This window comes from Mytilus californianus, unplaced genomic scaffold, assembly GCF_021869535.1.
Source record: "Mytilus californianus isolate M0D057914Y unplaced genomic scaffold, xbMytCali1.0.p SCAF_5, whole genome shotgun sequence".
Taxonomy (NCBI): domain Eukaryota; kingdom Metazoa; phylum Mollusca; class Bivalvia; order Mytilida; family Mytilidae; genus Mytilus; species Mytilus californianus.
The window spans coordinates 48,648,808-48,663,765 of record NW_026262701.1 but is presented as its reverse complement, the minus strand read 5'-3'; the positions used below and the strand labels follow the sequence as shown (position 1 = coordinate 48,663,765).

Sequence of the window (14,958 nt, the reverse complement as noted above, 5' to 3'; positions counted from 1 at the left end):
ATATTGTACATATGTATTTCTCTATACCTTGTCAAAATGATGGTTTATTGAGAATAATGATATATATGGAAGGTCCTAATGGGCTTCCGTAATTTTAAAAGACTGGCAAGAAAATTTTTATTTCACTGTTATATATCTTAATTTTCTATCGACCTTCTAATGATTAAATATGAATACGTACAACCATAAAATATGATATAATTTAATGTAATATACAATTGTTACAAATAAATACTGACATAGCACTATTACATGTTATTAATCATGTCAATAAAACAAACGACCGGAGGATGATTTCAGTCGTTTTTGGCCAGCATACCATGATTTAGATTTGGACCGGAAATGACGCAAATCGTCTTTGTGATCTTTGCTCAACATTGGCACGTAATCCATGGGAGTACACAATGTCTTATAACTTCCATAAAACTCTTTGTATCCTCCCTTTAGAATGTAAAGTTCAGGAAAATACAGGGAAGGATAATTTTCAGCATTTAATTCTCTATCATGATTACGAAGAAAGCGGCACATTTTTGGTCCTCTCTCGGAAGAAAACTCACAATGGAAAATAATTATGTCACGCTTTCCATCTGAGCGGGATGTTTTTGGATTTTTTAATAGTTCTAAAATATCGTCCTTATTATGAATATTTTCAGCGCCTGGTATGTGACCACCTTCAAACTCATACGAGTATCTACTGTCAAGTATACGAACGCTTCCAATTGTATCATCGTATTTACCGTTTAAAACATGATTCATGGTGGCTGGAGTTATGTATCTTAAATCATGGCAGTGTCCCTGAACGGTTGGTAAACAACATTCTTCCTTTCCATCCCCAGTGACTACGGCCCCTTGAACTAAGACGTCTTCTGTTTTAACGGAGTTGTGCTTGATGGCGTCAACGGACATGTCTTTATTGGTACTGATTATCTGTCCATCAAACGACAAAGATTTTTCCGTAATAGTTTTTGAGATCTGATGTATCTTTTCTTGCTATAAGATACAGGGGTATCACAGTCAGTATTGTTGTCAAATTTGTCGGCTCTTTTTCTCTTTGAGCTAAAGTCTGATTTAAACAAACTTAGTGTTGGTGAGTTGTCAAATTCAGAAAAGTCCATACCAAGTCCGGAATCTTCGTCGAACAAGCTCTTTATAAAGTCTGGAGTTTTTGGAATTTTACGACAGTAATCTCCGGTTGAACAATCCATCTCAGTTACTGAAATATAGAAAAACAGTGAAAATGTTTTTTTCTGCTAAGTTTTGTTTTATTGTAGATTGACCGGAAATTATTAAAATACTTGCATAATTATAAAAATGTAATGTTCGGAATACAAAAACATATTAGCACGAGATACAAGTAGAATTACTAGACATGTCAAGCCTTTTCCTCATGATTCTAGCCGGGTACAAATAAGTTTCTATCCGAAACTGTTTATGATTATATCTTTTATACTCATATGGTAATACCTTACTGTACTGTAAATAATTTGTGTTTGGACGTAAAGTTGGTTATTGCGCTCTCAAACATTTTATGATATTTTTAGTTTTCTATATACTCGGTAAGTTTCGAGCGTCCCTGATGAATGTCCGTCCGGAAACTCGAGTAATGCGCATGAAAATTTTAACATTTTAAAAACAATGCAGCTGAATTATTGTTATTTACGTCAAAAGAGTGAAAGCATCAAAAGTTTAAAAATTGAAAATGAAAGTGCTGTATTATATTAACGCAACTTTTATACCAGATTACATTGCTACAAAAACAGTTCTAAAATAAGGAGGACACCAGAGTCACGATGACTTTGATGTAAATAACTGTTTATAATTAGGTCACCAAACGGAAGTCGACAATGAGCAAATCCATGCCGTATAGTTTGTATAATTTTTGCTTAATTATAAATGATATCCTAATTACATGTAACTGAAATAAATAGAAAATAATTTGTAATGATTATCATTTTTTGATAAATTAAATTAAACTTACTTTTTTCGAAAATTTTAGTTGTGACCAGACAGTATTGACAGATGTCAGACAGAAAATGACCACTGTTGTAATCGCCAACTATTTCATATTCTGAGCCGAAAATAATCATATTCTTCATCTCAATTACATCTATACATTTGTAATACCCTTTATGAGATATAATTATGACTAATTATATTGTATATTTCATTGTCATTCAGGTAGATTTTTATGATACCAAGAAATTATGTTGTAAAATATTGTAAACAAACGGTAAATACCTTTATTTACGTCTGCAGGGTGTACATTTCAAGATGCTTCACCTTAAGATAGCTTTAAAGTTAATCTTTTAAATATTAGAACCATAGGGTTAGGAGATTTGTATATACATGATATATCATAATATTCTCTGCAATAATCTGTTTGATGATTGGATCTCCGAAATCTACAGACGATCTCATTTAGTGGACGACAATTTTATTACATCGCGATGACCTTGAGGTCATTCCGATGTATTGCTATCGCCTAGATTTCCATTATGTAAATTAGTTTTGGGTTTGTAACCGATCTATAAACATGATAAATATGCGCACATAAACGAGTGCAAAATAACATTCCTTATCGTTTGATATAAATACATCTCTTCAATGAATACTGATAAAAAATATTTTTGTTTACAACATAAATTAATAATATGAAAATGTTTTGTAGTTAGATATATATATATAAGTAAAAAATCATTGATAATATCAATGCACACGTACCGAAAAATGGTGTTAAAGCATGCGGAAGAATATCTCAAAGAACAATTTGCGACAATACCGGCAAGGACCGGTAACTCTGTAATTGATTTTGCGGGAAAAAACGAATGCCTACTCGTATCCAATCTTAGAAAAATATCGAATTTTTACAGAAAAGTGTCCACCATGCACTTACATTGCACAATTATTAGAATAGTAGAATAGAATGATATACAAATGGATGCAAATCATATATATATGTAACTGTTATTTTAATATAATATATAACAACAAATGATTTGTATCACTACAATATAATAGTTATTACGGTGAAGTTGAATTTCCTGTCATTTATTCATCATCCACGCACGAACTTGTCTCAGAAAAAAATATATCTCTGTACATTAACCTCAGTTTCAGGTAAAGAGATATGTTGTTTTTTTCTGAGACAAGTGCTTTTGACCATCCCCAAGAACTTGTGGTCATCCGATGTTCAGTACTTCAGTACTTTGATTTTTTTTTTTTTTATTTATTTATGTTTTGTTTTTTGTGTGTTTGTTTGTTTTTGATTTTTTTTTTGTGGGGGAGGGGGGATTTGAAAATGATTATTTTGGTCTGTTCTGGTAAAGGCTGAAAATAAATAACATTACAAAAGACAGGATGCAAATATTCTGCAACATAAAATACAGGAAACAGTTGTGTACAAGAGTAAAAATAAAAAATAAGCGTGCATAGCAACAGATGAAAATAGATAAAGTCAATCAGCAAAAAATCCTCCTGCTCCAACCACCATCATCCTCGGAATATCAAATGGTCGTCCCCTTAATCTTAATCTTAATTAATGTTTTATTTATCTAATAATATTTTTTTAAACGGCGCGTAGTCAAATTAAACATAACTGTTTGGAGAAAGTGAACGTAGTAAAAATAACTTTAAAATAACCGGCAATGTGCCCGTAGTAAAAATAACACTTTCAAATTTGGCGTGCATTTGCACGTGAAAGACATAACTAGTTGTGGTGAAAACGGCGGCGGCCACAAGATTTGGTTGCATTTCTGATTTAGAAAAATAAAAGACTCTTATAATTACTGTCCATGTCAGAGCTATGTCCATGTGAAATTATTATTTGTAGTACTTACGTGGTGAACAAAAAATATTTCCTTCCTTTTTATTCCAAAAAACTAGCTTTTAAATTAGCGTATATCATGAATTTATTTTGTTTCAATTAAAAAAGAACGAATGATTAAATATTAGAAAATTCTGCAATATTTATGATATTTCAAACGTCAAATTATAAAAGGTGAGAAAATAAAAGACAAGTACTTAACAAGTTAACAAGTACTTGGTATTGTTAAAAGCAGTCGCATGCAATTTCTATGTTGTTATAGTCTTACTAATTGATATTACAGGTGTGTCAATTACAATTAGGAAGTAAGTTTTTCTAATTTCTGTCTATTCTAATTTTGTATTCCGACCTCCGACATGAAAAACCGACAGTCTTATTCAATTAAAATCAGAGTTGTCGCATCTTGCCACGAGCGGTTTTCGAACTCGCTTCAAAACAATAGATAAATCCTGTTCAACTACTTTGCTGGGGTATTATAAAGTTTTATTTCATTTCCCAATAAAATGCAACACCTATATGACTGCACGTGCTCTACATGACAAATTGAAATGCATAGAAAAGCAACCGAAAAGCTTGATATAATTCATAATTTCATGGCTGAGGCTTAAAATTGTAACTATAAAAATTGAATGCTTCTTTGTTGTAATTCTATAGAGTTATGACAGATTTAAACGTGCGCACATTATAAGCTAACACGAAGTAGCCCATAATGCATTGTGGGTCATTTTGTAAATTGGTTAATTTCTTAGAAGTATGTTTAAATTTTGTATAAAGGTAATTACTATTCAAATGTGTTCTGACCTGTCCATACTGCCGCAAAACACCGCATGGCAAAAATAAATGATCTTACTTGTTAATTCGTCGATTTTCGTTACAGAATTATTTTATGTAAGAGTAGATCGTAAATTACTAAGTTTGGCTGTTGCCCCTGTTCAACAAGATATACACATGTTCTATTATATCCCTTGTGTCCGTCCAGATTTCCCGTCCTACAATACGATCAATACATCCACTATACAGGATTTATTTGTTCTACGTATAGTTCAATTTTATTCTCGTTCTGATTATGAAAGAAATAGTTGCCACTATACGTTAAGCATAAAGAAAAATTTCCCTTTCAAATCAACGGAGAAGTTTCGATTGAATCGATTATTGTTCGCTTAATGTCTAGTGACAGAATCTTCATACATATTCAATTAACGGATAAATGCCTCAAGTAAATTAAAATACACGAAAGGGAGCCCAGTGACAAATATTTCTTGGGAGTTTTTTTTATTATTTATTCTATGAACATTACAAATTTTTAGATCAAAAGATTTCCGAAACTAGTAACACAAATGTGTTGTACTTACTTTAAATGAAATTTTATAGATACATATCGGAAAAATAAAAATCTAACTCTTTTAATGTAAAGTTTGTTTCCAACTGACCCCAATTGTCAAATTAGACATTAAATATGACGAGTTAAGCGCTCTTCAACTGATTTTTATACTAGAAGTTTGTTTTTATGTTGTGCTGCTACTCCACTGCCCCGCGTTAAGGCTCGGAGGGTTGGCGCGTCCGCAAGCATGTTTAACCTAGCCACAGCCTGTATATGCCTGTCCCAAGTCAGGAGTCTATGATTTAGTCACGGGTTGTCGTTTGTTGCTGTGTATACTATTAATTTCGTTTTTCGTTTATTATTTTGAACATAAATCAGGCCGTTAGTTTTCTCGTTTGAATAGTCAGTTTACATTTGTCATTTCGGGGTCTTTTATAGTTTGCTTTGCGGTATGGTTTTGCTCTTTGTTACAGGCCATACGGTGACCTATAGTTTATAACATTCTACGTCCTTTGGTCTTTAGTGGAGATTTGTCTCGTTGGCAACCATACCACATACTTCTTATTTTTATATTAGATGTATATGTGGTATCTTTTATTTCAAGTCAATGAGATGAAAACGATAAATAGTCACTTAACAATGAATTATTCAATGAAAGGACACCATCTAGTTGTTTATAGCGGAACGTGTATTATAAAGGTTAATGTCAGCATACTTGAAAAGATCCTCTATGAAATTAGTCCCCTTAGAATAAAGCAACATCGCTCTTCTTTCTTTCTTATGGATAAGCTTCTTATCTTAGGAACACCCCTTATTGGGTAAAAGAGGAGCATGCCTATAGTTGGTTAGCGTATAACAGTTGATTATCTGTTGAACAACACGTTTTTGAAACGTTACAAATATGTTGTCAATAAAAAAAACATCATTTTGATGGTGTCAGATTCAGAAAACTTTTGTTTTAATCCGAATTGTTTTTCTACAAAGTATAATGTCTCCCTTGCTAAGAAAAGATATTAGTACTTGCAATTTTTTGTATGAAACAAAGATAAAATATTTTATCAATTTCTTCTTTCAAAGCATAGAGTAAAGAATACTTATGTTTGGATACATAATTTAAATATTTTCAAACCATTGCACGAGTACACAGAAGGACAATGTTATAAAATATCGCTAATGCCTCAAAATACATTAATTAATACTGTATAACTTTGTAAACTGTTCTTTTTCTCAAATAAAATTCAGAGACAAATAAGAATCCAGGGTTTTTCAAATGGTGTGACACTTACGTATTATTCTGACCATATCATAGTTGAAATGTAGTCCGCTATTGCTCTCACGTCCACACGGCCCCAGCAAGTCCTACGAAATACAGTCAGACGTCAGAGCTGTCTCGGACAAAGTTGAAATAAAGTTGCAGATGAATGCCATTTCTTCTTTCATTGTCACTCAAATGATCAATTAAGTATTTATTCAGAGAATTTCAGAAAAACACGGATTTTGGGAAATTTTCCCGTAACAGACAAACCTTGAAAAATTTAGGATTTTATATTTACTTTTTTTTAAATCTCTTTGCAATAACACGAAAACTCATTGTTTCCATTTAAAATAAATATGCTTTCGTAATAATTTTGTGTAAAAACGATATTGAATTATTTTTATAAAATAATTTTCACAAATGTTGAAAAAATAAACAAATTAAAATTACTTGAATAATGGACAGAGTAGAAGAACTTACTCCCTAATCTGCTAATTGTAATTAACACACATGTAGTAACAATTAACAAGACTGAAACAACATCGAAATTGCATATGTCTGCTCTTAACAATACCTTATAAGTAAAATACTTAAAATCTCGTTAAGTACTTGTCTTTTATTTTCTCACCTTTTATAATTTGGCATTTGAAAGATAATAATTATAAATATTTGAGAATTTTCTAAATTTTCATCATTTGTTCATAGAGAATTCAAATAGAAGAAATAATTCATATACGAAAAAACAAGAAGAAAGACGGGTAATTTTATCCGTAATTATCATTTTTTCACAAAGTAAGTTTTATCATTTCTTTTGAAACAAAAAATAATTGAACATGAAGAGGTACCGATTAATTAATGCATTCGACAAAGAACAGAAATTTCATGATAACTGCTAAACATCATTATTTTAATTATAAATATGATGATTATCATCCCTGTTTTTTCCTGTATTTTAGTGTCTTTTAACTTACACCCATTCATATAATGACATTTTTACATCTGTACAATTGTATGTCAATATGAGGAAGACAGCAATCTGAAAATTAATGTTAATTTTTTTTTTTTTTTAATTTCTTATTAAAAAAGATAAAAGGTTTAAATGCTGATGAGAATGTCAATTGTTTATGAGTGCATTTTTTGTGGAAATTAGGTCAAGGAGAATTACTAGTCTAAGAGTTGTTTCGAATGTTAGCAAGCCCATTAAATTACAAGTTAGATTAAATCAATGAAAGCGACGGTAGAATTCGGAAATCCAATCATCAAACACATTGTAAATTAAACAGATTATTGCAGATAACTGACTTTTATGTTATTTGTAGATACAAATTCCTAACCCTATGGTTCTAATATTTAAAAGATTAACTTTAAAGACATTTTAAGGTGAGGCATCTTGAAATGTACATCCTGCAGGTGTCTTCCTTCTATTCCCACTTTTTAAAAATCACTATTCCTTCTATTCCCACATGCAAATAACAATAGATGTTTTGATAAATAATTTGTTTTTATAACAATCAAGGTTAATTAAAAATTCACCTGAGATTTACCTGTATTTTTTTAAAAAGAAAACATATTTCTTACACTGTTTAAGTATAATATTATTTTTAAAAAAAATTAATTTAATACACTTTTTATTTGTAATACTTAAAAATAAAGAATAAGTCAGATAAATAGAAATAAGATTAAATAATCATTGAATTTATTAATTTAAAAAATTTGTCATCCGAACAAATAAATTGATGATAGATAATTTTATAACAAACTTTCCCATCTTGCATGATTTCCATGTACAACAAACGCAAGAAGAACCTAATAGTTTTACCAAAAACTGTTGATGAAATCAACAAAGATGGTATTTGGGCACGTACTACCAAAGGTGACCCATTCCTGCTAACAGACGACAACACAGTTGGCGTATGTTTGACCCCGTTCACACTAGGACATTTAGATCGATTTAAACTAGATCGGTTCACTTTAGGTCGATTTAAGGGCCAATGTGAACGCGTTGAATCGATCTTCAATCGGTCTAAACTAAAACACCAAAAGAGGTAGTTTAGTTTGAATCGATCTAAAAATAATACATGTAACAGCACCCCATCTAGTCCTTAGTGGCATAGTATACGTCCTTAGTGCACTAAGGACTCCTTAGCAGTGTTTAGACGTACCGATCTAAAGTGAACCGATCTTACTTTAAATGTGAACGCAGAGATCGTTTTAAACTAGTACGATTGAATCGAAAATAATGTATGCGCATGTATAGCGGCACAACTATATCAATGGTTCGTTGTTTAACCCATATTTCTCTTTTAACTATGAAAGCTTATTTGGGTCATTCTATGCTCTAGAAAAAAAAATATAAGTCGTCTGGTTTTATTTAGATCGATTCAAATTAGATCGATTAAAGAAAAATGCTAGTGTGAACGGGGTCTTAATCTTCAGTACTCAAAATAATCTAACACACTTAGCAGCTGTAAATATCATATATATGGTGATGGTACATTTTACTCCTGTCCGAGCCTATTCTTCCAACTTTACACATTTCACGCAATGGTTGACGGCGCAATGTAGCCATTGGTACACAGTTTACTTCCAGCCAAGAGCGAACTAGTATACACAAGGTTCTTGACTTTACTCAAAGATGTATGCCACCAACACCAACTACAACTTCAGCCTTCCACTATCTTCCTGGACTATGAAGTCGCCATCCGAAATGCAGCATATTCTGTATTTTCTGGCATCAACGCAGAAGTTCTTTCCACTACACACAATGCATCTGGAGAAAAGCACAAGAAACAGGGATTCAGGTTCCATACAAGAAAGACAACAACATTCATCAACTAGTAAGCCGTGTCGCTGTCCTTTCACATGTACCTTCTGCTGAGGTCGGAGATGTGTGGTTTAATACCCTAACCGACATAGATCAGATTGATACTAACACCAACTACATGTCCGTTACAGACTATGTAACAACATACTGGGTCGAACAGAACAGTCACCTTTGGAACCATTACACAACACAGGGACCGAGGACTACACATCTAGAGGGATGGCACAGCAAGCTGAAGAAACATGTCCAGGACCCACATCCAAATGATCAGAATGCAGCCGGTGGGAAGACACTGGCCCAAAAACGAAAGTATGTCGAAATCAACAACAGATTAGAAGAGCTTAAGGTTAGACACCACAACCAGGAAGTCATAGCAGTACAGTTTGGTGATGCAGCCTCCCACCTTCTTCACGTTGAATAGATTATTAAACTTTAATAGACTTATATACAGTGAATTTCTTATGTGTGTGCTACAATGAATGATTTGTTTTAGTGCTGTTAACTTGTATTGCATGCATTGTTTGTTTCATATTATAATGCTTGCTTGAATCAACTGTTGAATTTGTGTTATAAAAGAAAAAATAATTTACTTATATTTGTTTCCATTTCTTTCATATTTATTTTAATCAAAAACACAGAATTCATACACACACAAAAATAACCTATTACCTATCCAAAAAACACTTGTCAATTAGTAGTTGATTAAACAATGTTTATACAATATAATCCTTTGTTTGCACGAGTTTTCCCCGTATTCCCACTTGAAATTTTAACTTTTCTTACCAGATTTATAAAAAGTGGGAATAGGAGGAATGAACCATCCTGCAGACGTTAATTTAGCTATTTACCGTTCGGTTACAATATTTTACAACATAATTGTCTGGTATCACACAAATCTACCTGTATGACAATGGAATATACAATATAATTAGTTATAATTATATCTAATAATGGGTATTACAAATGTCTAGATGTAATTGAGATGAAGAATATGATTATTTTCCGCTGAGAATATAAAACAGTTGGCGATTACAACACTGGCCATTTTCTGTTTGATACCTTAGCAGATACTGTCTGGTCACAATTAAAATGTTCGAAAAAAGTAAGTGTTTCAATAGAAAACGATAATCAATTCTGATATTTTCAAGTTTATTTCAATATACAGTACCATACATGTCTCTAGTAATAATATTAATATTATTTATAATAAAGCATGTACAGTATCTGCAGCGATGCAACCGACGGAAAAACATTCATCGATGCAAAACTGAGAAAGCTGCGTTTATATAACAACACTTTTATTTTCATATTAACGCTTTTCTACTTACAAATCGTATATATCAATATAAACAGCAACAAAAATTTAGCCGGACTAAGACGTCAACTATAACATTGCAGCTCACCATTTAACCTTCAACAATGAGATAAAAAACAAAAAACAAAAAACAAGACCTGCCATAATGCATGGAGAAAAAAAAAGAATTATGAAACAATACTAGTAAGAGAATTCCAATAGTCTAACTGAAGTAAATTACTTTAAAAGACGTGTATTGTTTCGGTTGTAATATTTGATTGAACTCAGCAAACGCATTTATAACCACACTTAAAATGGCTTCAGTCACCAACTGTTCCATTGAGGATCATATGAAGAGATTTCCCCCTTAAAACTACTAACTAGTTCGTATATTTACATTGATTGTTCAGGCAACCTACAAATAAAGAAAACCTATTTGATTGTAGAAAAAATATATTTATTGTTTTTCTTTATTTCAGTAAATGAAATGGATTGTTTAACCGAAGATAACTGTCACCACAAAGTTTCAAAAACTCCAGACTTTATAAAAAGTTTGTTAGACGAAGATTCAGGACTTGGTATGGATTTTAATGCATTTGACGATTCATCGACACTGAGTCTGTTCAATTCAGAACTAAGCTCAAAAAGAAAAAGAGCCGACAAATTAGACACTAGTACTGACTTTGATACCCCTGTATCGTACAGCAAGAAAAGATACATCAGATCCCAAAAACTATTACTGAAAAAATCTTTGTCTTTCGATCTTCAGGTTATCAGTACCAGTAAAGACTTGTCAGATGACGCCACCAATCGCCGCGAAATTAAAACAAAAGACGTCTTAGTTCAAGCCGCCGTACTCACTGGAGATGGAAAAGAAGAATGTTGTTTACAAACCGTTCAGGGGCACTGTCATGACCTAAGATACATAACCCCAGCCACCATAAATGATGTTTTAAATGGAAAGTACGATGATACAATTGGAAGCTTTCGTATAATTGACAGTAGATATTCGTATGAGTTTGAAGGTGGTCACATACGAGGCGCTGAAAATATTCATAATAAGGACGATATTTTAGAACTATTAAAAAATCCAAATACATCCCGCTCAGATGGAAAGCGTGACATAATTATTTTCCATTGTGAGTTTTCTTCCGAGAGAGGACCAAAAATGTGCCGCTTTCTTCGTAATCATGATAGAGAATTAAATGCTGAAAATTATCCTTCCCTCTATTTTCCTGAACTTTATATTCTAAAGGGAGGATACAAAGAGTTTTATGGAAGTTATAAGACATTGTGTACTCCAATGAATTACGTTCCAATGTTGAGCAAAGATTACAAAGACGATTTGCGTCATTTCCGGTCCAAATCTAAATCATGGTATGCTGGCCAAAAACGACTGAAATCATCTTCCGGTCGATTGTTCTATTGACGTGAAAATAATTGTGCTAAATCTGTATTTAATTGTACCAATTGTATATTACATTAAATTATATCATAGTATATTAATTAATTGATTGGTGTTTAACACCACTTTCAGCACTATTGTGCTATTTCGAGGTGGTCAGTTTTTATTGGTGGTATATCATAGTATAAGTATGGTGCGTGTTCATGCTTATTCAGTCCATAAAACATTCTGATACAAAAGAGTGAATAATATAGTATCTCACACGTCTTTTAAACTATGTTAAAAGAACGCATTTGAAGGACTAGCTCTGGTATCAGGCTAAGGTTAACCTATGGTATCTTACTTGTTTTCGTTGAATGTATTTTTGTCATTTTTATTACGATGTATACCCCGACTGAAATTACATATACTGAATATCACAGGACAGGAACAATAACATCGCTGGTTACCATATTACTTACCATTATCAACATTTCAGATAAAAAAAAAAACAGACGCACGATGTCGAGACATGCCATAATGAATAAGAAAACAAAATGTGAAACAAAACTGGAATGAGAAATCCAACAGTCTAACTGCAGTAACCAAATGTTAAAGAAACGTGAACCGTTTGGGTTGTAATAGATGTATACGTATTTTACGGACTAAGCCTTTTAGTCTCAAGACTTTCTTTTTATTAAGCTAAAAATATATATATTCTCTTTGAGCGCTTTCATGTTTTTGAGAGGTTTACATCGGTATATTTTTAAAACAAGCGACACCACCTATTGTGATTAAATATTCGGAAGCAAAAAGTAATCACGTGATCCTACATTGCGATTAAAAATGCCATTGAATTATTCCTTTGGTTGAAAATTGTCTATCTTAGTAAGATTTAAAGTTATCTCTGTCATCAAAAGGTTTACAGTCACCATCATGATTGATTGACCGACGTGGAACATTGGAGTAAGAAATATTCCATGTGTTGTGGCTATGCTACAATCCTTTCATCGTTCATGATTTATTACTGTGCTACTTGCCCCCAGATTTAACTTTTCATCGACACTCGAAGGGTTCTATTGATAAAGCGGAAACGAATTGACCTTCTTGAGCACCCACAGTTTGATCCACAATCTTTGATTTTCTATATAATTTTTTATGTTTGTCTTATATTCTATCTTTTCTTTTGTCCAGTGCTGTCTGTTGTTTTTGATTTAGAATTTTTACCCCATCTGCCCATTTAAAAAAATTCTATCTTTGCTTTTTTATGTGTAATGTAAATAGAATATAACCATTAAGTTAGAAATCCTCTTTCATTTTAGCATAGGAACACGCCACGACAATTGCAACCACACATGCAGGTATACAACGAACTTAAACTCAATAATAATAATGATTTTACCTAAATAGATATATTTTCCGTGTGTTTTTCAAAGCAATGCAATACATTATTTGTGAAATAATAGGTGGGAAAAATTATAATTGAAACTTTCTGCAAAATTAAATTTTTGAGGAAATTGAAAAACACATTTTTGGTAAACTTTGGTTTTTGCCATCTCCATATGAAGGTCTCTACATGCTGCCGTTTAAGCCGCAACACGAAAGAATACATAAAGATGTTATTCGAGTATGAAAATGAATTTTTGATGCAATTGATTGGAGATTATAAGAACAGTTTCTTAAATGTCTACTCCTGTATATGTCTTTCTTAAGACCATTTATTCTTTCACCTTAAAATCATTAATACATATTGGTCAATGAACTAAATCATTGACGTACATTGGTAACTGTACTAAATCATTGACGTGTGTTGGTTACTGTACTAAACCATTGACGTATGTTGGTTACTGTACTAAATCATTGACGTATGTTGGTAACTGTTCTAAACCATTGACGTATGTTGGTAACTTTACTAAATAATTGACGTATGTTGGTTACTGTACTAAATTATTGACGCATGTTGGTTACAGTACTAAATCATTGACGTATGTTGGCTACTGTACTAAATCGTTACGCATGTTTGTTACTGTGCTTAATCATGTCACATGACGCATATTGGTTACTGTATTAAATCATTGACGCATGTTATTGTACTAAATCATTGACGCATGTTGATTACTGTACTAAATCATTATCGCATGTTGGTTACTGTACTTAATCATTGACGCATGTTTGTTACTGTCCTAATTCGTTGATGCATTGTTGACGCATGTTGGTTACTGTACTAAATTGTTGATGCATGTTGGTTACTGTACTAAATTGTTGATGCATTGTTGACGCATGTTGGTTACTGTACTAAATTGTTAATGCATGTTGTTTACTGTACTAAATTATTGATGCATGTTGGTTACTGTACTAAATCATTGATGCACGTAGGTTACACTGTACTAAAGTATTGACGCATGTTGGTTACTGTACTCAACCATTGAAGCAATATTCTTGTATTATTCATTGTGTATAAGCTGTTTAATTGATATACGAATAAAGAGAAAATTGAAGGTCGCAACTCGAGAAGCTGGAGAAGAAAAATTTTCACTTAAAAAAAAAATATAAAGAAAACCGATATATGGCATAATATACCCCCTGTTTTCAAGCGGGCAATACATACATATAGTGATATGGGTGTTCATCCGTTCGTTTGCCCGTCCATTTGTTCATTCGTCCATCAGTCTCTATTTAGTTTATACCGCTTAAACCGAATATCATAATTGATTTTGTGAAAATTTCCCAGAATTTTTACCATATAATGTAATTGTACATCGCCTATATTTTTTTATCCGAGTTATTGACGGGGTTCCCCGTAGCAAATACTTGCCCTTGCATTATCAGGAGAAATACTCACATTGTATCCGTAACTGCTCTTCCTAATTAGAATTATCGAAGACTAATCAGAATCGTAGCAATAAGCATTCTCTTTTTCAACCGATGTTATGGTTTTTTGTTGTTGCAGCAGACTATCTCATTAAAAAATTATACATTACAAGGTGTCTAAGCTTCGCTTACAAGGATCTGAAAACACTCCGTCCTACTTTCTGTTCTGTTTAATTTTATATCAAC

General features: G+C 32.3%; 2 protein-coding genes across 2 annotated transcripts; one reads left to right on the top strand and one right to left on the bottom strand.

Annotated features, from left to right (window-relative positions):
* Positions 1 to 263: 263 nt before the first annotated feature.
* LOC127702412 (M-phase inducer phosphatase 3-like) lies at positions 264 to 937 on the bottom strand. The gene has a single exon (XM_052206619.1). The coding sequence runs from the start codon at positions 904 to 906 to the stop codon at positions 268 to 270; it is 639 nt and encodes a 212-aa protein (XP_052062579.1). The 5' UTR covers positions 907 to 937; the 3' UTR covers positions 264 to 267.
* Positions 938 to 11,004: 10,067 nt separating this feature from the next.
* On the top strand, positions 11,005 to 11,946 carry LOC127702011 (M-phase inducer phosphatase 1-like). Its single transcript, XM_052205989.1, has one exon. The coding sequence runs from the start codon at positions 11,005 to 11,007 to the stop codon at positions 11,944 to 11,946; it is 942 nt and encodes a 313-aa protein (XP_052061949.1).
* Positions 11,947 to 14,958: the final 3,012 nt, after the last annotated feature.

What these genes read in the sequence shown, in the direction of transcription:
- LOC127702412 (XM_052206619.1), bottom strand. Translation starts at nt 906, where the DNA reads ATGTCCGTTGACGCCATCAAGCACAACTCCGTTAAAACAGAAGACGTC.
- LOC127702011 (XM_052205989.1), top strand. Translation starts at nt 11,005, where the DNA reads ATGGATTGTTTAACCGAAGATAACTGTCACCACAAAGTTTCAAAAACT.